This window comes from Cygnus atratus, chromosome 1, assembly GCF_013377495.2.
Source record: "Cygnus atratus isolate AKBS03 ecotype Queensland, Australia chromosome 1, CAtr_DNAZoo_HiC_assembly, whole genome shotgun sequence".
Taxonomy (NCBI): Eukaryota; Metazoa; Chordata; class Aves; order Anseriformes; family Anatidae; genus Cygnus; species Cygnus atratus.
In genome coordinates, this window is record NC_066362.1 from 185,536,294 (window position 1) to 185,558,610 (window position 22,317).

At 38.4% G+C, this 22,317-nt stretch overlaps 1 protein-coding gene across 7 annotated transcripts in view; it reads left to right on the forward strand.

The window, feature by feature from the left end:
* Positions 1 to 21,944, forward strand: part of N4BP2L2 (NEDD4 binding protein 2 like 2) — a 49,253-nt gene extending 27,309 nt beyond the window's left edge. For 5 of the 7 annotated variants that reach the window (XM_035542405.2, XM_035542407.2, XM_050710250.1 and 2 more), the window contains 5 exons: positions 9,176 to 10,974; positions 13,272 to 13,357; positions 14,053 to 14,098; positions 15,009 to 15,207; positions 19,422 to 21,944. In XM_035542405.2, the coding sequence (XP_035398298.1) occupies positions 9,176 to 10,974; positions 13,272 to 13,357; positions 14,053 to 14,098; positions 15,009 to 15,169 (2,092 nt within the window). In that variant the 3' untranslated portion in view covers positions 15,170 to 15,207; positions 19,422 to 21,944. Of the gene's footprint in view, positions 1 to 9,175; positions 10,975 to 13,271; positions 13,358 to 14,052; positions 14,099 to 15,008; positions 15,208 to 19,421 lie in introns of those variants that run through there. The other 2 variants (XR_007708174.1, XM_050710262.1) reach the window with 2 other exon arrangements.
* Positions 21,945 to 22,317: the final 373 nt, after the last annotated feature.

The window sequence follows — 22,317 nt, forward strand, 5'->3', positions numbered from 1 at the left end:
GTGTACATATTTGAGCTACATTTGCAGATTATAGATCAAACTGTTTGGTACATGCTCCAAACATTCAATGAAGTATACCTGAGAAAACTTCAAAGCTATTTTCACTTCATGAAACCTGTAGTTACGAGACTGTGCTCATGGCTGTGCAGAAAAACTGTATTATATATTGGAGAATAAATCACATTGTATATATGTATATATTGAAAGCACAGTTAAAGCTTTGGGTTTCATCCTGTGTTTTTGTTTCATTCCAGCAGTCTAGAATGACTTCTTGTTCCTAATAATGTAGGTTATGTCCATAGCGCTGCCCTTTTTGGTCCTAGATCTTGAGGAGAGGCTTTGTTGTGAGCAAAGAGATCTGACAATGGGTTAACTTTCTACTGCTCTGAAGGGAAGTGAGTTGTAAAGAGATGAAATGAGTTTGTCTTTTGGCTGGTTGGTTTGTGGTGCTCTTGTTGAGAAGGCCCAGCTTTGAGCTCCCTGCTCCTAGTAGGATGTGAGGGCCACACGGTGCCCAGGGGGAGGCTGAGAGGAACTGGGCCTGTTCAGCCTCAAGAGGAGATTGCTTCTGCTGAACAGAGGCTATGAAGGTGGAGCCAGGCTCTTCTCAGATGAGAAGCAATAGACAGAAGCTGCAGCATGGGAAATTACGGTTAGATCTTAACAATCCACTGTGAGGGTGGTGAGACAGAGGCAGAATTTCCCCAGAGGTTGTTCCACACTTGGAGCATTCAAAACTTGTCTGGGCAAGGCACTGAGCAGCAAGGTCTAAGTTGGTATTGTTTTGAGCAGATGTTGGACCATATGATCTCCAGAGGCCCTTTCTGGCATAAATCATTCTACTTTAATGGATATAGTGATAGCAGTGTCCAGAATATCAAAAGAGCTATTTAGCCCATATCAGTCTTAGCCCATATGATATACCAAAGGAGAAAGATCAATACACAAAAGTAGTAAGTGAAAGGCCAGTATGATAAAGTACTGAGATTTGTTTTTATTTTTTTTTATTTTTATTTTTTTAAAAAAGATGCAATACTGTCCGGAAAATACACATTATAATTGAATGTTGTGTAGCTCTCAATATTTCACACAGCATTTGAGATGCGCAGATTAAGCCTAATACTTACTGTGACTGTTCTCAATAACAACAGTGTCTGCAGTTAGACGTATTTAAATTTTAGTGTTGCTGTCATCTAGGCTATAGGTTGGGTACTTAATGTTTGCTGTTACTGTTTTCTTTATTATATTCCTCTTGCAACTTTTCTTTCCCCCCTTTTGTCTTGTTCTGAAACTGTGCCTTTCTGATTTGGCATGATCTTCTCTACCCTATGTGTTTTTGCTATAGTTTGCTTTGTAATTCTGGAGCCATTTCCCCCTTCTGTTTCCTTCCCTGAACTATCAACTTGTGTGCAGAGCTACACCTTATTCTCTTTTTTTTTGTTTTGTTTTGTTTTTTAATGCCTCAGCTCAAGCTGACGCTGATTTAAAAACTGAGATTAATAATTCTCCCCCACCCCCAGGTATCCTTTTGAATTTTTTCCTGTTCTGCTGACAGTAGTACTTTTTGTCATACAATGTATTTTTCTTCATCCATTCTTCTCTTAGTCTTATGAAGTTTGTGGCATCTTCTTGTGTTTTGTTCTCATGAGTACAGTCTGTGCTGTAGGTATTTAATTACATGTCTTTGCTACAGTTTTGTTGGCGGAAGCTATTTTAAATACAGCTGAAATCTGTTATCTTTCACTGAAAGTTCCTAGTAGAAAATAGGTTATTGCATACCTCCAAATAGTCCATTCTGCTTTCATTGTGCTTCTGTTGCTTCCTGACACTCCCACCCATGGTTTTCATCAACTTGATTTCGGTTGTGTCTTAAAACTTCATTTTACATCTGTTTTCTGTGTGAATATGCCTCAAGAAGAAAGGCCAACACTTCACCCTGTAAATCTGATTGTTGACTTTAAGACCTTTTTGTTGTGCTTGCTTATGACTAAATTCTGGTTTTGATGGCTGTTATCTATGTATCCAAGTACTGACAATACATCACAATATGTATTTCTCTATTTTTTTTTGTAAAAATAGCGCTTTTTATTTATTTACTTCAAGTGGCTTGTACACAGTAAGGATATTTTTCAGGAAATAGGGTCAGGAAAGTGTCTGTGGACCGCATTGTAAGACATGTTTTATTTCACAATCTCATGAGAGCCTCAGCAAATCTGCCTTTTCCTGGGCAGAGCTGCTTGAGCAGAATTGCATAAGCACATGCCTAAAAAGCAGTAGATTGTAAAGGAGAGGAATTGTGAAATGGATTGTGGGGCAGCTCACATCATTTAACTTCTGAATGCAAATCTTATTTCTTCTAAAATCAAGGATCCACTCAGATTCGATACTGTCTTGTATTTTTTGAACTGCTTAGGTTATATACATCTGTGCTATACGATAAATCTCTAACATTGTTTTAATTTTGAATGAAAAAGGCTGAGATTTTTTAAGGTGATCTGTTATAGTTGTGCATGTTTTTTCAATATCTGTGAATTGGATGTTAGTCAAGTGGGCTTTGCATTTGCAATGGATGCTGTTTGGTCAGTTGCAGTCCTCACCTCAGTGTACTTCAGCTGATGGTTTCCAACCTGGACCGCCAACTTCATAGGATGTTGTATTTAAAGTGTGCTCTGCTACTGCTGAAAGTGCTTAGGATTTTGTGAGAAGTAATTGCTTCACATCCAGATGTATAATAGTGCTAGGGTTTGTCCAGAAAATAATGCAAAACACAGATTGCTCGTTGTGTGGGACAGTGGGATTTTTATATCCTATTTTAGAAAGAGTTCCATAAAATCTTATATAGAAATGTCTTTATATCAATAATAAATTAAGGAGCAGCGCTGCACAGCAGATTACACCAAACTTTATTAACAAGTGTACATTTGACAATAGTTCATGTGTCTTCAAACGGCTTCTCAAAGCAGCATATTTGTCTAGCCTGGATTAATTTCAAATAGGTTGTCTTTGTGATTGAGCTGATATTATCCAATTAATAGGGCTGTTACTGTAGAAATGTTATCAAACTTGCAAACATGGTTTATGCTGTACTTCCAGTGCACACTGTTGACATCTGCATCCATATTAAATGTTCAGAGAGGGAGCTTAAATGAAAATTGCATCCCTTTAAGATGGATTCAGATCACTTGTGGTATTTCATTGGGTCCTTTTTATCCTCCTTTTGCTTTATAATGTTGAGCCCTACTTAATGTTGCAGAGAAATCCAGTAAAACAAAAAACAGTGTCTCTTCTCTGTTAGCATCCATTGGTACCTGTTGTCTCTTTGTTGTTTTATGTTCTAGTTAGTATTTTGGGTTGTGTCAGGTGAGATCTTTGTGGCACCTAAATGAGGTTGAGAGTGGCTTTTGAGTTTTCACTTGTTCAGGAAGCAGATGTGTGATACCGGGCAGAAATATACTCAGTGCGTGTGTGTGTATACATATATATTAATGGGTATATTCAGGATAGATTTCCTTAATGTTGATCAACATATTCCATGACTAAAGAACCAAAAGAGGAGATTGGCCCTTTCAGTCAGAAGACAGTGATGGTTTTCACTAACTGGGCAGACAGGATCAGTTCGATCACTCCACCCAAAACATCTTGTGGACTGAATGGACCATCATATGAAAACTGAATTTCTGTGTCCAGTACCTCAGGCAGTTGAGATTTTGGACTTTTGGATTGGTTGTATTTTCGTTTGTTCATTTTACTTTGAAATGAAGTGGTGAACTTGCACATGGATGTGATTAAAAGGACAGCTTCTCAAGAGATGCTGTGATCAAACCAATTGTATGCTTTTGTCTGTGTACTCTCTAGATCACTGCCTCTTGTGTCTGGACTACAGCATGGCAGGAATCTGATGGCTGATCATATATTGTGTGGAACTGTATAAACAGCAGTCCTGCAGAAGTGGTAAAGATTGGGGTAGCTCTTTGAGCATTGTGAAGAAATAGCATGTTTTGTAAAGATTAATTCTCACTACTACTGGCAATGCTGTTGGGAGATGAAGTAGCGACTTTCTTTAGATTGAATCCAGTTAGTAGGATCTTTACTGGTTTGGAGTGGGGAGCATCAGTTTACAACACTGGAATGTGCAAACATTTCTTAGGAATCATGTATGGTAAATTTCTATAAGGTGGGCTGTGAGGCATCCCAACATGCTGCTGCTGCTGAAAGGAGTTAACCTTGCTCCTACCACATCCTTACTCTTAGCTAGACACTTATTTTACTTCTTTTTTTGGTGGGTTGAATCAGCTCAACAATAAAATTAAGTACTTGCTTTCTTTTCCATGCTGGCTCAGGCAGCTAAATCCACCCAAAAAGAGGGTGAGACAGGTGGGTAGGACAGGTAGCAGAATCATAGAACCATTTAAGTTGGAAAAGACTCTTAAGATTATCGAGTCCGATCATATTCCTAATGCTGCCAGGTCCACCATTAAACCATGTCCTTAACCATCACGTCCGCATGTCTCTTAATAGCTCCAGGGATGGGGACTCCACCACTTCCCTGGGCAGCCCATTCTGATACTTGACCATCCTATCCGTGAAGAAATTCTTCCAGAGATCCAATCTAGAGTTCCCCTGGTGCAACTTGAGGCCATTTCCTCACTTTCTATCACTTGTCACCTAAGAAAAGTGACCCACACCCACCTCACTGCAACCTCCTTTCAGGTAGTTGTAGAGAGCGATGAGGTCTCCTCTCAGCCTCCTCTTCTCCAGACTAAACAACCCCAGTTCCCTCAGCCGCTCCTCACAGGACTTGTGTCGGAGGAAGTGCATGGCCAACATCTAGACCAAAGTAGGAAAGGGTGACTTGTTGAAAAGCACAGATTTAAAGTGCTAAGTTGGATGCTCATCTGTCTAATGGAATTTCAAGAAGCCCTGTATTGCTGAGGAGCTATTTTTTAAGGTGTCAAGCTCAAAGTTATTTTGCATGTCTTTTTTTCCAGTTCCTTAATCACCTAATACTAATGTTCTATTTGGCTTTGAGGAACTGCAGCTTTAGCACTCATTTAAGTAAAGGGAAGGTATTGCCCAGAGAAGCTGTGGCTGCCCCATCCCTGGAGGTGCTCAAGGCCAGGCTGGATGGGGCTTTGGGCAACCTGGTCTGGTGGGAGGTGTCCCTGCCCATGGCAGGGGGTTGGAACTGAGTGGGCTTTAAGGTCCCTTCCAACCCAAACCATTCTGTGGTTCTGTGATATGCAACTAAGAAGGCTGGCACTATGAATTTTTCTCTTTGTTGTTGTTACTCCAAAGTTATAGCTACCATTTCTCTTTGTTTTTGAAGTAAAGTTAGCTCACAAGGAGTTCATTCGACATTAATTCAACAATGTTTGTGGACTTCTTATATATTATTGTAAGGTAAGAAAGGTGGAGTGTATCCCAGTAGATACCATTTGATATAAGCAGCTTTACTGTAACTCTGATAATGAAAATCCATTCCGGAGTCTTTGGAGATTAGTGGTAGTATAAATTTCTCAGAGAGCATGTACCTCATTGCTAAATGTCATATAGAATTTCTTTTTTAATTATCAATTCCTCTATACCTTATTACAGAAATGCCTGCAGACATTTTTTTTGTATCAAGCAGACATCAGCTTAAATTAGAGCTGAAGTTTGTTACAACGAACTTTAAAAATAATAAAAAAAAAAATTCCTGATTTTGCCATTTTCCAGTAAAAAAGCATTGCTAACTTGTCTAAATTGTTTTCTTTGCATGTTCTACCTCAGGCAGCTGTCATGAAAATGTGTTTGTTTCTCTGGTAAAGAGTGTCATTGGAGCACTACCTCCAGTTAGGCTGCAAGAGCTAGTTTGAGCATTAAATTACAATCTGGAAGTCACATGTAATAGAGTTACGGCAAAAAGCTTTTAATATTATCTAAATGGTAGGGTGAGAAATTTCAAAGTATTGTGAATTCCTATTTCAGCAAAAATACTATTACATTTTTTCAGATCTGTTTATTACTAACTGGTTGCATTTCATAAGTATGTTTTTAAAATACATAATTTATGGAAAAATGTAAATAACAACTGAAACTGCACTTTTTTTTCCTTTTTTTTTTTTTCTTCCCCATTGAGTGTGTTGTATGTGCTTTAAAACAAGTTACTAGCAAATGCCTCTGTAAAGAAGAGAAGTCTATCTCCATGCTGGTTCTCAAACTTTCGCTGTGTGCCATATGGTTTTACCATTGGGAAAACTCTTCAAAAGGGCATGTACGCGGACTAAAAGAGGAGGAACTAAGATAAAAATAAAATGAGTAGACAATTTGTTTTATTACATGCAAAAGGACATAATGGATGGATATACCCCAAGCAGGGAAATTTCAGCTATGCCATCACAGTGCATTACAGTGTTTTGTAGGGGTAGTATTTTCTTCAAATTATTTGCCTGAATAGTGAAGAATAATAAAGTTTATTATTCTGCATTCGGGAGCCTACCATTTCCCTTTTTGTTTTTGTCCTTTCTCTAGAAAATCCAAATCCTCAGAAAACTAGTTTCACTGAACTGCCCCCAAAATTTTACTTTTCCAACATATAGAAATGTCGTGGTTGTATTTAATAGGAACTATTGAATGCTACTGTTGAATTAAATGACACTTCCAGGTATGCTAAATCATCAGCCTGAACCAACGTTTGAATTCATCATTATTTTGACACACAACAATTTCAGTGCAATAGCAGCTGGTGGTTTCTCTGGATTATCCATTTTTCTTCTCTCATTATTTGGTGGATCTATTTCTGCTGTTCTGGCAGTCCTAAAGTGAATCCTCTCCTGTGAGTTTTTGCTTCCTGAATCAGAATTAATGGTGAGGAGAGTAAGTAAATGTGCTGGCCTCAGACTTTTTTTCTCATTTCTGCAGAGTTCTTCAACACCTCTTAGTGTGCCATCCTAGCCTGGGAAAGGTTTTGTCAGGATTATCCTGAAAGGGTTGTCAGATATATCAAGGAGTTAGGCAACAGCAACATGCTTGAATCTGTAGTAAAGTTGATTTCTACGGACAGCAGCACTGACTCAGCTGGGAGAGGTGGGTGGTGAGCAAGAGGATAGCTCCTGTAACACCAAAACTGGAGAAGTTCACTCCTTGACTTCTGGATTTCAGCCTTCCCTGGGCCATCTGGTGGCCATTTCTGCAGGGCTGGTAATGGCAGCACAAGGTCCATTAGACACAATACTGAATTCTTTTGGAACTGGTGCTCAGGTCTGATGTGTTATTCCCCACCCCATTCAAAACAATTAAAAATAGGATAATATTATTTTGTACTTCATTGGTAAGGGGTTTTATGGTTTTGAGAACTTCAGAGAACTTCCTCTCTAAAAACACTTTCAAAAGCTCCCTTTCAAGAGGAAGAAAGCTAACGTCAGGATTTAAGACACGTCCTGTGATTAGTATAACTAGATGGGTTACATGTAAGAAAATAGTCTCTCCCGTTAACATTGTGTTTCACTCTTCTACCATTTGATTCAACAGACAAATAAGATCTATTCAATCCTTATGCTTTTTTTTTCCTTTTTTTTTTTTAAGGAAGCATATTTTAGAGTAGGGAATGCATCATGAGCAAAATTCAGGGCAAAATTCATCTTGGCTAACAAAACATCTCCACATAAGCCATAGCATCCTGTATTGAAGATACGCTGATTTGTAAAAGGGGAAGTCAGGTCTCATTACTCAGAGGAAAGCACCGTGTAGACTTAAAATACCGCAACTTGGAGGAGATCCCATTTGTTAGAAGGATGTCTCATTTGGATGCCATTTTTGGGCAATAAAATATGTGTGCTTTCCAACAAGGTATTTTCTGAGACCCACAGTGCTTTTTGCAGTGATATCAAGGCACTGGGGCTTTTCAATCCAGTTCTGGTAAGTGACTTTGTGGCTACACAGAGGCCTAGAAGGATGCTGAGCTGCTTCCAACCCAGCAATTTGGGCAGGTTGGCTTTGTGGGGCTGTTCTGAAGGAATTTCTCTTGTGCTAGCAAGGAATAAATTAAAGAATGAGTAAAGGGTAAGGATAGGTAGGGTAAGGTCTCTGCAGATGACCTTAAGTCCCAGGTTGCCGGCCAGTGTCTCTGGCTTTCTGCATGCAAACTCAACACCCACACCCCCCTTTTATTTTCCTCACTTGAGAATTTCAGAATACTCTACTTAAAACAGCTCGTGTTAGATATGAATGCCCAGAAAATGACTAATTTTACCCTGTGATTCTTCTAGCTACTCCTTTGGTTAGTGTGTTGTATGAAGTACCATTCTGAACAAAGAATTAAAGAAAAACTAAGAACTGCAGAAAAGCAGCATATCCCTGATTCATACAATAGTCGATGAAACATAGCTTTGCGAACCTGATCTCTTTTAAGGGTTGCATTGGAAGAAGTTAGATTTCTAGACTGGCTTTTTCTTACTCATGTTTATTTCAGGGTTAGGTGGCTGACAGACTTAACACCAAAATTTCAGAAAAGTCATTGTTATGGCTGCTATCAGCTGAAGTTGGTGAGACATTCAGACAAAAATAATTTTAAATAACTGCCTGCAACTGACTTAATTTGTCTGTACCGTATTATTTTGTTGCAAATAAAATGAGAAATATTTTCCTAATAAGTGTGTTTACTCATAATATGTTGAGCAGTCTCAGAGATTGCTGTAGTCGCTGTACATTTGCGTTATTCAGGTCTTTGGTTAGTACATTTTGAATTTAATTCCAACTAATCTCATTGTAGTCTATTTAATCTTAATGGGTAAAATTTGCTTACTAGTTCTTCCACTTTGTACCTTTATGCTCAGCATGACATTTCAGAATAGCAGTAGCTCTTAAAACTCTAGTATGTAGTATCTATTATTAAAAAATAATTTATAAAGACATCCAGAAACATATTGTTTGGTCTTGCAATGATTTTTGATACTTTTAGTAAAATTAAGTTGATGAAACTGGATCTATACTTATTTAAATTTAAAATGTTCAAGGTTGTTCTGAATAGTAAGGTGTACATTTGTTTAATCGATTAAAGCTCTTATCTGAGACTTTATCAATTTAAAAAAGCAGGTAGTCTGTGTTTGACTATCATAATTATGTAAAATATATCACCTTCAAATTGAACACCACAAATATCTTAATGCTGAAATATATATATTTATTCTTCACATAGGGGGATAATTTTAAAGAAGAACCATGGGCACCCATTGACAAAAGCAAAGCAGAGGAAAAAGCGAAGAAGAAGCAACAAAATGAAAGGCAATCATACAGAAATCATGAAGAAAAAGTTAGGTGGAGCAACTCATCTCATTCCAGACGACCAGGAAACGTCAGGAAGTGAGGAGGATGATTCAGAAGAAGAAAACAGAAAGTCTTTGTCTACATTTGGTGAAGGTCTCGGGGATCCAGTAACAGGTTGTGAAGAACAGACAAAGGATGATCATGAAAGCCTTAAAGAACTTGCAAGGTTCTCAAAAGAAGGGTCTCCTATCACTGTGCCTGAGATCTCAGCTGTGTCCAGCAGTGCACTGGAAAATGAGTTGCCTGTAGAAAGTGACAGTTCACTTCTAATAGATGTAAAACCTTTTTGTACTGTAAACCTAATCAAAAATGCTTTTGATTTTGAGGAAACAAATCAAAGGCACGATGAAAATCTTTGCAAGAGTAGTTCCCTAAAAATAAAAAATGATAAAAATTCCATCCAAAAACCAAAATGCAACTGTGAAGATAACGGTCTGCTGTCAAGCACAGAAAACGAACTTAAAATTACATGTAAACCTGACATGGAAGCTAAACTGTTATGTTTAAATGGTGAAAAAAGAGAAATCACTTTGTGTTCCAGTTCAAAACTAAGTTATGATGTGCCTGATAGTAACACAGACAATAAAAGTGCATTAAAAACAGAAGAGAATTGCTCTAATGGCTGGGCTTTTTTTTCGATTAATTTATCTACCGAGGAATTGCAGCAGGGCTTTGATACACAAGTTTCTCTCTCTTCTTGGTCTGAGAATGAGACTGTAGGTGAACAAAGACAAAAAAAAGTGAGGAAACCTAAGCAGATTTATACTAACAGTTCAACAGAGCTAAACTGCCATCAGTCAAATGAAGGACTGGTAAAGGAAAACCACCAGGTACCATTAACTGAGGAGGTTGGTAATGTAATAAGCAATGGTCTGTTGGCATCTCCAGCTGGTGAAATGCACATGGGTTCACTTGGGGAATCCAGGAACACCTCCCCACGCGGTTTGAGTGAAGTAAATGTTCCAAAAAATGATGTTGCACCAGTCGCATCAAGGAGGAAAAGACGCAGAAGAATTGTCAACTTGGCACCAAAGTTTAATGTACCAAGAGAGATTGCTGGTAGTACAGAGCGAGGGAAGGAAGTCCCATTAAAAGATGACGGTCCTTCAAAAAGTGTTTTAGAAGTGGAGCAAAAGAGCTTTCTAAACCAAGACTGTGGAGAGGAACATGAACAAAACCTTGAGTTTCCAGAATATTCTGCACCTTACAGTGGCCCTGAGGCACCCTGTTCCATGCTCACCCCTGGTGTGGATTCTCTGTTACAAGATATTTCATATATTCATTTGGGACAATCTTCTCCTATGCCAAAATATTCTTGTAGTGTTTGTGTAATTTCCAGGACAGAGGAGGAGCAAGCTAGAACTGTTAGGCAACAGCAGGTGGCTGATGAAAAAAAGAGTGAGAATGAACAAGCCTCTTCAGAGGTTACAAATAAACAACCAGATATTTTGTCTTCTCTTAAAGTCCTTTTTGAATATCCAGAAGATCCTTGTGTATTGGAAAGCTGTGTTGAAAATGTGCATAGAACAGATGATCCAGAGCCATCAGAGGCCTTTCCACCTGAAGATACTCAAGATGTGAAAATGAAAACTAGCTTTCTGGGACTTCCCTTATCAATAGGATTTGCTTTTCAACTTGTGCAGCTCTTTGGTTCTCCAGGTCTTCCACTGGGTAATACTCTTCTTACTACTGCTATATAAATATACGTATATCTGTGCGTGATTAAATATTCATTTTCATTGCAGGTAAAATTAATGACATATTAACCCTATTGCAAGGAATCACTGCTGCTTTGGAGATTTTTTTTAAACCTAAAGTCATCTTCAGTATCTGTCCAAGGGCCCGTTGGGTTTGGCCTCACATGTGCGATCTCTGTAGTAAAAGTTGCTTAGCAAATTTAAATCCTAAGCATGAAGCTCTTGTTGGTGTTTTAATGCATCATATCGAGTAAGACTTTAATGTGTTGATTACAAAACTAAGTGGAAAATATGACACAAAATGTATGCTCTTATATAAAGTTTGCATGTTAGATTTTTTTATTTTGCCTGGTGAATATGGTAGCATTCCCTTTTCTTTGTTTAGCAAAGTTCTCCTAGACCCCTGTGTGGCTTAGACATGGTTGAAACGCTTTCCCAGAATCTAATTTAATTTCCAAGTGCATATCAAACTAAGGGGATGCATTTGCTAATAGGCAATACTTTCTTTTTAATCACACACGATTAAGAAGTGTAACAGTATGCTTGCCTCCCAGACCTCCACTCGTCATACTTTTGTACTTTCAGTTTAGACATTTTAAGTTAGCAGTAGGATCAATCTTCAAAGGAGTTGTGCATGGCAAGCGTGATTTCCAAATTACTGCAAGCTGACATGACTACAGAGCTGTAGTCAGCAACAACAAGCATGTTTGGAAATCACTGCAGTACAGCGTGATGAAAGAGCAGTGTTCCCTGTGTGTAAAGTCCTGCAACTTCTTGGTCCAAATTTAGTCTATGAAAAAACAGTAACTTTGATTTAGCAAACAAATAGATTTAAAAATGCAGACCAGATTTTGAACACATAGGCCTTTACACCTGTTTGTTTCAATAGAATTTAAATTTAACCATGTACCCTCATGTGAAAATTGTCAGACAGCTGAAGAGCAGCTTATGCTCTGTCTGTACGCCAAAACTGACTTCCAGATTTGTTGTTTTTGTTGTAAAAGTTGATGCTATTGCTACATGTCAGAACGGTGATGGCAAACCACTGGCAGCACTACTGGGCTTGGGGTGGTGCCCAAGGAACCTGCCGTGCTGCTTTATCTCAGTTTGGCACCACAAACCAAAGCATTTGCATATAGACCTAAACAGAGCTATGAAGAACTGGTGATGTCTTCAGCTCTTATATATGTAATATTATTCTCCTCCAAACTTGGCATTCACATCTGTGATGTTAAATGCCATCGTCTAGGAGGGACTGGAGTTGGCCATGACTTAAAAAAGCAATCTGCCAGGGGAAAAAATAAATAAATAAATAAATAAAAAGAAACACAAAAAACACAGAAAAAAACAGGCATCCAGAAACACTTCACTGCTTAGCACATCAAATGTCATTCTTCTCTGAGTGAATTTCTCTGGTGTTTAGATGAGTTTCCTCTGGAAGCAACCTTTAAGGAATACAAAGCCCCCCTCATCTCTCTCTGAAGCCCTGCCAGCTTGTGATTGCTGTGTTTTTTTCCCCTCAAAACTGTGAATGCTCAATGCAGAACACTGGTCATGTTCTGATTTGACCACAATTTTCCCATGAATTCAAAAACACTTGTGCTTTTTTGTGGCCCATTATATATTAATAGGCTATTATTTATTGATGTACACAGTCAAACTGTAGTATTTTACCTGACTGGCAATTGCCATCAATTTTTGTTGAAATTACTTTGTGGGGAAAATTTTTGGCAAGTAAATGTCCTTGGATATTTATAAATGAAAGATTTAGTTGATTTATTTTCTTAGATGTTTGTTGTATAAGCATAGGACATATTTTAGACTGCTCTCCTACAAAGAATCTCTTTTCAGCTTCTTAAACAGTGAAGAGTTGTTGCAGTTAAAATATTAGAAAGTAATTAAAATTTTAATTAAATATCAGAAACATTTTGTTGGTTTTGTTACTGAAATTGCATTTTGTTTAATTTACAGGCTGAGAGCTTTCTGTTGGTCTTGTTTGTGCTGTGTTTCAGGGGAGGGTGTGGGGGAGCTTTAAGCGTGGTAGGAAAGTCTTTTCGTAGAAAAAGAAACCAAAACCAAATCTCTGCCCCTTCCCGTGCACTGGCCTTAGATTCTGTAAAACCTAAATTTTGACTTTGCTGCTGGCTCTTGTAGATAACCGCTCAGTTTAAAAAGTCTACGTACTTAAGTCTGCAAAAACTATAATAAAGTGATATATTTTGGCTATGAAGAGATCTGAACACTCAACTGCAAAAATATTTTCTTCTGCAGAATCCTTGTTGCCAGATGATTATGTAGTTCCTCTTGACTGGAAAGTTTCAAAGATGATCTATTTACTGTGGAAGACCTCTGTGGAGGTACGAATTTTAGGGGATTTCGGAAGGCTTTCCAATATTCCAGGTGTAAAGAGGAAGCATTCAGTTCATGAAGCAAGATGTTGCTCTTTGCTAATAAAGTTGCTTTGTTTTTTAATACTCACAATGAGGAGATGGATGCTTTGTGTACTCTTTTGAATATTTCCAGAACCAGCTCCAGGCCATGGTAGGGTTCAGATTTTGAATGGTCTGCTTCAGAAATACATACGAAGTAGCTAAGGGAGATAAAAAACATTTTCCTTGATGCTGTTGTCCCGCCTCGGCCTATGTTCATTAAATACAACCTACCATATCTAATTGTTCTTCTCCTAATGTTCTTATCATATAAGCGAGTGCTATCCTCCTCCACTAGCATTAGTTTCTTCATGGCTACTTCTACCGAGGGCTGTAGCAGAGAAGTCACTGAGTGATTGACAGCAGCCTAATTCTCCTTGTCTAGTCAGAAACTTACCTACAAATTACTTTTTTTTGCTCCTTCCCACTGTGGCTGTTGCTTTGTGAAGGTTGGTTTTACCTAGGGAGCACTGTGCTCTCTGGTAGTGGAAATGAGAAAAATCCTGTAAATACAATGAATTAGTAACTGTAAAATAGAATATGGAACTTGTTCTCTCTCAGAATAACAAAATCTCTTGTTGCATATTTTCTCTTTTTCTCTGGTCTATTATTATCTGTTTTAGGAAAAACAGAAAACAAGTGGATTGCAAAACGGAAATGCTTTGGCTGGTAAGTGTATTTTGTGATATAAAACCTGTAAAAAGTGCCTGTTGTAGATCAGAGAAAATAGTTAAAGCTGAAGTGAAGTGTGCCAAAGATTTTCAGCACGAATGAGTGACAACACTCCTCTTTGTGAAAATCAGTAGGATGTGGTAAATAAATACATGCCTCTGTTGATTGCGTACATAGTGTGGCAGAGCTGCAGTCTCTGTGAGCCATCACTTCACATTCCCTGATGCACGTACTGAAATTCTTTGCGTTTCAGACTTTCTCATAGAGCATTACTCAAATATTTAGCTCAAGTTTATCTGATTCCAGATCGGAAGGAAATTTAACATTAAAAAGTCTTTCTTTAGACTTTTCTCTGAAAAACTGAGCATCTTCAACATAATGGTTGCCAAAGACTGCCACCCTAATAATAAGTCAGGCTCTTGAACAGCAAGAGATATCAAGGTCCGTGGGAAGCCTGGGTCTTCTGGCAGCATTAATTCCTGCTGTGTGTAGATTACAGGATAAGGTTACTGGTTGTTTTCCGTGCTCCATGATTTCCATATTAGTTTAGTATAATTTAGTATAAGCTGCATAATGAGATTAAAAATACGCAGTAGTCGCTTGCTGGAAGCTTGGATTTGGTGTCTGAAGCAGGAGAGGAGTTATTTTAATCAAAAAAGGAGGAAAGGAAGGTCTTCACTTGGAGAGCATACAAGAAGCAGAAAAGTAGCATGTAGAAGTATATACATCTGTCAGAGACAAATCTGAAAAAATTGGTGTATTTGGTAGGCCATTCAGGTGGCAAAATCATGAGCATTCTGATGAAATAAAGCTTGTTCTACAAATACTCTATCCTGACATAATCCCTGAAATTATTTTATATAATTTATATCTTTGGCTGCAGTTAGATTTTTTTGTTTGTTTTTAGATAATATTATTAGCCTTGAAGATCTAAATAAAAATTGCCAAGAGAATGAAAACACTTCTGAAACACTTCCAGAAACGGAACTACTTCAAGGGCTCATAGAAGAGAATATCACAAGCTATGCTAGCAGTAGCGGTCTGGATGCTGTGCTTCCTCAGTCGTGACTGACCATCTTTAAAAAAAAACCTGCATGAAAGAAAAGGTATAAAACATTATTAAATGTTTTAATTCTAGTATATTTGACCAAACATCTAAAGAACACTAGTCATTATAATTTTTAAGGTACATTTAGCACCACCCAATGTACTTGGTTTTTCTCTTCAGATTAGATTTGAGGGTGAATGTTGTGCGTATGTTTGCTTTTGTGGCTTTTTTTGCTTGCTTTTTTTTGTTTTTAAACCTTAATGGGGAAAAGGTTTTTGCTATTAAAGCCGTATATTTTTTTCCTCCTCAAAATCTAAAAAAAAAATAAATAAATCTAAATCTGCTTGGTGAAGTGAAAGCAACGGTCTGGGATGCCTAAAAGCTGGACTTTACTGGCAGCTTTGTTACTGTGGTGATTTGTAGTGAGTAATGTCACAGTTCATGTTCCTCTGTGAGCTGCTCATTGCAGTGTATCTCCACCCAAAGCATGAATTTAAGAAAGTCTTGAATATTCATTGTGGATTAAAACCCAGCTTTTTTCCATCCTGCTAATTTTCCCCTGCTACTTCAACCTGCCTCACTTCTGCATGTAAGCTGCTCCTGTTTGTTTTTCTCTCCTACCTGTAGTTCTTTTACACTCCGTGTCCTTTTCCTCAGTTGTTAGGATTTTTAAGCGTTCTTCTACTGCATATCCCTTTCTCTGTTTGAACTTGTAGTTGTTAATAATAAGCTACTATATAAATCCATTGAATGAAATAAGAGTGATCCGTTTTTGAAGAGCTGTGCTCCCTCTTATTGCCCATATCTTTATCTGGTTGCTGAATCCAACAAACTGTTTATTTCCATTAGCTTCTCCTGCTATATCTCTTTGCCATGCTGCTCCCCAAGGCCTCCATCTCCTGCTTGTTGTGCAGGCAGAGGAAGCGATCCTCAGCCCCATGTATTAGGGAGACAGCCACCAGCTGCTGTGGAACAAAACTCTGCGACTGAGCTTCCATCTGCCATTTTTGCAATGCCTTGATAATTTTCTTTGCTAGGTTTTAAAACCACGGTTTGCTATGTGGTGTCATAGTCTGATGCTCTAGTGCATGGGATTGTGTTATTTCTAAGGATATAAAATTAAAACTATTTTTTTTTCCCAGTTCAGCATCTGCAATGAGTCAGGAAAAGTCCTGATGGCTGCTGGAGGGAGAGGAGGAGACACCAGAGGTGGGATGGCTTTAGGCTGGTGGCTCCCTTCTTCCTCCTAGCCCTGCTCTCCAATTTGTCAGTGCTGGCACTCGCTGGCTGACATAAAGGGAGTAGTTTAACTTGCTAATCTGCAGGAAAGAAATGGAAAGTTTTCTGCTGGGCTGGCAAACTTAGATGAGTTTGTATATTGTATACAGTCTAACCAAGTGCAAATGTATGTGAAAAGCATCTCTTAGGGTTATCGATAGGACCTGACACCAGTTTTGAGGGATAGGGTCATCTTTCCTCACCCCACAATCAATATTTTCTAGTTGCTGAGTTGGGCAAACTTACCAAGAATGGTGTCAGAGTGGTTGCAAAACTGCCCCAGTGAACCTCTATAAATGCTGAAATGGATTAAATTTCATCAAATGTCAGAACTTCTTTTCAAAACAAAAAAAAAAAAGGCAAGAAAACAGATTAATTTCTATTGAAAGATTATTACATCATGGAAAATAAATGGAGAGCTAAAGGGACTGGAATGATAGTGTGAGATTTGAGAATAACTAAGCATTACTGGCCAAGTGTAACTCAGTTATTAGCCAGATGATCTTGCTTCTGTATTAATGTTGCATAAGGCTATTCTTACTGAAATGGGAGAGTGAACAGTGGTGGTGTTCCTCTGTAAATACACAGGGTTAATCTCAAGCAGTTTTGAGAGCTTCTTGTTGCAGTGTTGGCAGTACATCAGTATTTGCTGTGGAGATTAAGCAAGAGATCCTGATTTAAAAATAAAAACAGCTGAGATCAGTGAAAACAGCATATTATTTTGTTGTGTAGGTCTCCTTAGGCCAGGAACCCACAGTGCCAGATGCCAATGCAAATGTAGAACAAGATGACAAAAGCTGATTGCAGTTTAAGCATTTATCTGCATTTATTATTACAAAATAAAAGCTGGCATGCTTGTGTTTGAAGTGTAGAGGTCGCTTTGCAGTAACTCCCTGCAGGGACACTTCCTCCAGGACAGCCCAGCAGGGCAGGTGTTTTGGTGAGACAAGTCTCCTGATGATATACGTTATCAGTCCTCCCTTTCCTGGCCATGATATTGCTGTCATCTCCCTTTGTTGGACGCAGTGCTTCTGCAGCCGGAGCAAAGCAGGTCAGCTGTATGATTCAATGCAGAGCTGACATCCAAAAAGAGTTCAGTCTGGACCATCAGGCTGAAACGAATTCTTAGAGCCATGCAGTCCACAGGGTAAGGTGCAGCAAAACGTGCCGGGGACAGGCAGAAGAGAAAGCTGGTTGTGCTGAATAATAGGAAACTTCATCGAACTGCAGTTTCATCAATGGTTTAAGTTTGGATAAGCTAATGCTGCTTCTGAAAAGAGCAGAAAGAGCTGTTCATTCCTAAAGCTGCGTGGCCTGCTCTTGCACTGCTACAGGTGTTGGTAGCGTGATGCAGGGGACTTTATGCAGAAGCTGATCTTGGTTGAAAACTGAACATTTTGTGGGATGGGTTTGAAGATGAAATGAGTAAAGAATTACCAGAACTGCTTGTGTGAAAAGGGCTGTGTGTTTAGTGCAGATCTGTATGCAGACCATACGTGCACTTGCTTTGCTTACCATGCAGAGTTGCTTTGATGTGCAGACCTCCGCGCTTGAGCGGATGCTGTGCACAGGCCCATTGTGTACCACCAGATGCTCCTAACTTCTCTGTGAGAGCACTTCCCAGGCACGTAAGGCAGCAGAAGGCTGCTTGAAAGTGAGCGTGAGATGGCTGGCAAATAGGTCAAATCAGGAGATGTCAGTGGTGGTGAACGAGAAGCGATAGGAAGGGTGGAATCAAGACTCCCAAAGCTTTGATGTTAAAACTTTTGGCTTCTGTTTGATGCAGGAGATGAAGGATTCGCAGGTGTGATGGTGGCAAAAACAAGGATGACCTGGGAACTGAGCAGGAAAAAGAATAGTGATAAAAGCAATATACATAGATATATATTCATACCTGAACACTGAGAATGGATCTGTGACACATTTCCTCATTCTGTGGAAAAGTAGGAATCATAAGAATTTAACTGATACTAAAACTTGGTTTTCCTTCTCAGTTCCTGAGATTAAACATTTCTCTCCAAGAGTTGGCTAAAAGAGATTATCTGGTTTCCAGTTCCTACTTGCAGGTCCATTTCTCTGTAGTCTGTTTTTGTATTTGTAACTTGAAACAATTGCTAAAAAGAGTATCACTTAAGCATGTCTGATTTAAAGCATATCATTAAGCCAATTTCAACTGCTTCAATGCTTAAGTGTTTACACAATAAATTGAGAGTTTCAGAATGTGGAAGGTCTGAGAAATGGAAGAAACAAGGCCACAAATCCATTGCTTCACTGATTCTTCTGTCTTTTGGCTAGCATGAAAAAATAATTGAAAAATTAGAAGGCAAGCAAGAAAACAGTCCTCCACTGTTGCTACAGAAGATGCTGTATCATCCCATGGTCAGACTCGAACAGTTGCTACTTTATTAAAATGATAATTAAAAAAAATAAATATCCTTTGGCATTTAACCACTAATTTTAAATGTCAAGAAGCATGAAAAAAGCACCGGGAATCATAACCAGAAAAAATCATCTACCTGTTACAGTGCTTTCCAGGAAGACCTGGCCTAAAATTTACTTAGAGATCATAATTAGTAGCAGGTATAAGAGGAAATAAAAAATAAGAGAAAAACAAATAAGAGGAAAAATAATAAATATGAGGAAATTTAAAAAAATATATAAAAGAAAATGTCCACCATGTTACTCTTCTCCTTATTTTTAAATCTCAAGATTGCTAGGTCTGTGCTATCTCTAGTTTTGACATCCATGGTTTTTTTTTTTCCCATTTTCTTGCATTTTTAATTTTTTTCTATGCTTTCTATTGTCTGCTTTCTCTCCATTCTTTTTCACTTTTTCGAAGTTATCAACAGCTAAGTATGAAAGAGAGAAATAGACTTTGTAAATCATCAGACAGCTGAACTCTTTTTAGTCTGAAGATCGGATTTGCAACCATTAAAGTCTTTCTACAGGCTGAACTTGTTGCGATATTTCAGCAAAATCTCTTTTTTATTACAGAAACTTCTCACTTTGATTCCACCATGGAAGGACTTCAGTTTGCAACCAAGGGTTTTAAATGTAAGGAGTAACCTGGAAGAAAGTTACCAGTGTGACTTTTTTTTGGTGTGAATCTGTGGCCATCTGTTTTTTTTTTTTTTCCTTCACCAATATCAAGTTCTCTGTCCACATAATAAAAATCAAAATTGGGATAATTTTTTATTGCTTAGGATAAGGTCACTTTCTGACACCAGTTGGAATGTATCCCTTCTCTTCACATTTGAGCATGATACGAGGATACTGAAAGTAGCACGAAGGAGGTGTCTGTCCACATGAGGTGTGAACGTCAGGCTCTGGTGTTTAACACACTTGTCTGAGGACCCCAGATTTTGCTACAGGAACTGAGACGTGAACTGGTAACGATGCCTGCCTGCAGGGAAAGATGGCTTTTTTTTCTGTTTTTAGTTACATGTCTTATCCTGCTTCTGCCTGCTCTTACCTTTCATCTTGTTCCTGATAATTACCTCCCAATCTCGTTATAATGTCAAGTGGAAGAATTCTTCATCAATCTCTCCTTCCCATTCTTTCATCCATAAGTGCACAACTTACATTGTTTTCTCCTGAAATGATGCTTCATGTTTCCCTCCAACTAGGTTCATTTGGGACTGTAGAAATAAGAAGGAAGTTCTGCTATAGACCTGATTCAAACACACTGGAGGAAAATTGTGTATGGTTTGTGTTAGACGGATAAGACCTATAACTAACACCGGTAATTGGTGACTTCATGTTTGTAAGAGGTATTCCTTTTGCCATTGTTTTTACTTAAAATTCTTATGTAAGGAGAAATTTAAACTAAAAGCAGTTCTTTCCTTGTTATTATTTGTTTTTATATTGGGTTTTTCCTTCAAAATTAAGGACTTTTCAACCAGAACAGTAACCTTAGTGGTAACAGTTCTGTTACTGAGGAAATTATCCCAGTATCACTAGTGGAGTGATGGCTTTCTGAGGGAGATGAGCAGCAGAATTTGGTGAGCACTTAAGAATAAAATCTAAAATTTTGCTCATGCAAATTTCTGTAAAAAGCCCACAGAGGTAGCAGAAATAGTTACATACGTGAAGTGAGCTAAATTGCATAAGTGACAAATTTCATCCCGAGTTTTTAAGACACGATGTCATTGTTTTGTTTTGTTTTGTGTTTTCCCAAGGTGTGGTTAGATTCATCTATGTTCTTCTTTCTGTGGAGATTGTAAACAGGGCCAGGCTTCTCTGCCAGCTCTCTCTCACTTTTCTGGAGAAGCACAAAATCGACCTGATGTATGGCTGTGGTCCCTAAAATGTTGCCAAATGTTCGGTGCATATATCTTTGAAGTGCTGTGATGCCTGGAAGTGGAGCACTGCAGGTTGGCCTTGATCATGATGCTGAGGTGTCTGCCACTTTCACCTGCAGAATGAAGGAAGCAACCACAAACTGGAGGAGGAAAACAGAAAGCGAGGTGTGGTGTGAAGGACCAGAAAGAAAAGAGGCTGGTGGGGGCAGGGCAAGATCACAAAGGATGTCTATGAGAAAAAGCAGGTCTGCTTGCTGAAATAGCAAGTAATGAAGGTGAGACAGGCAATAAAGAAGGGAGGGAGGTGAAAAGAGAAATCAGAAGAAGATAGTATGGAGGAAAATATCACTGAAGGACAGCTGTGGATATAGCCTACAGGAAAGAAAAAATAATTAAGGAGAAAATTCATTTAATCAGAGCAATTAGGAGATAAACGTTCAATTTATAGACTTGTAAACTTATAAAATTTATAAACTAACTTTGTCAACTATGAGATAAACTTTCATTGATAAGGCTGGAAAATTCTTTGTAGTGAGGAGGGTGACAAAAAGACAAATACCACCTCACTTATGGTGAAAAGGGTGGGAAAAGATCAATGAGAAGAGAAACAAGCAAGTTTAGGCTGTGTGTACTTGTCAGAAATACTTCCCACTTCTGTGGCTTCTAGATCCAGAATATTTAACCATTTCTTCATTTGTCTCCTCTTTCTCATCTTTTGCCTACACCCTTTTCATTGTGTATCAGCTGAAAAGGTAGTGCCTGACTGAAGCTGCACTGAGGTCTAAATTGCCAGTGTCCCCCATTCTCTACTTAAATATTGCACGTAAGCAGTTAAGTTTAGAAATGCATAAATCTTTATATTGCACCATTGGCAAAACTCGGTGACTATACTTTTTGATGCATTTTTCATGCGTGTGTGTGTGATTTTCTCCTTTCCTTGGTTGGAAACATACTGCTCTTCTACAAGGAGCATATTACGGAAAATGTAATGGGGAGGGAGGTAATTCATGCTGGTCAAAACCTCAGCTTCAGACTTAACCTGATGTACCGTGGCAACAGAAGAGTCGATTTGGTTTCAAGAAAATGTCACCGAAGTGTTCCTATTTTCTTCCTACCTTTATTTATTGAGAAAGAATTCTGAATGCATATATTTTCTGTTACTGAATACTGACCTTCCAGAATGCTTGAAATAAAAATCGTTTTCAAAAATCTCACAGCATTTGTGTATGGATAAATTGTTTCATCGTTTTGAAGGGTGTTGCCATTTTAAGTGTACTTTAAAAGCCTGACGGTAGCCTTGATTTGTGAAGTTTATAGATATTATTTCCTGCTACCTTTTTCCACTTGATTCAGCTACTGGTGGAAAGTATGTTGGTTTTTGATCTTGAAAGATTTACTTTCTCCAAGTAATTAAAATATTACTACAATATTTGGTGTGCCACATCGGGGGAACTAAGCTTTCATATGGTATGCGAACACCATATTTGCGCATAGTGTGTTGCATATGCGCATAGTGTGTTACTATGTGCAATATATATACGATTTGCAAACTCTTAGAGCCAAAACTGCAGTGTCTGTAGTTAAATGGA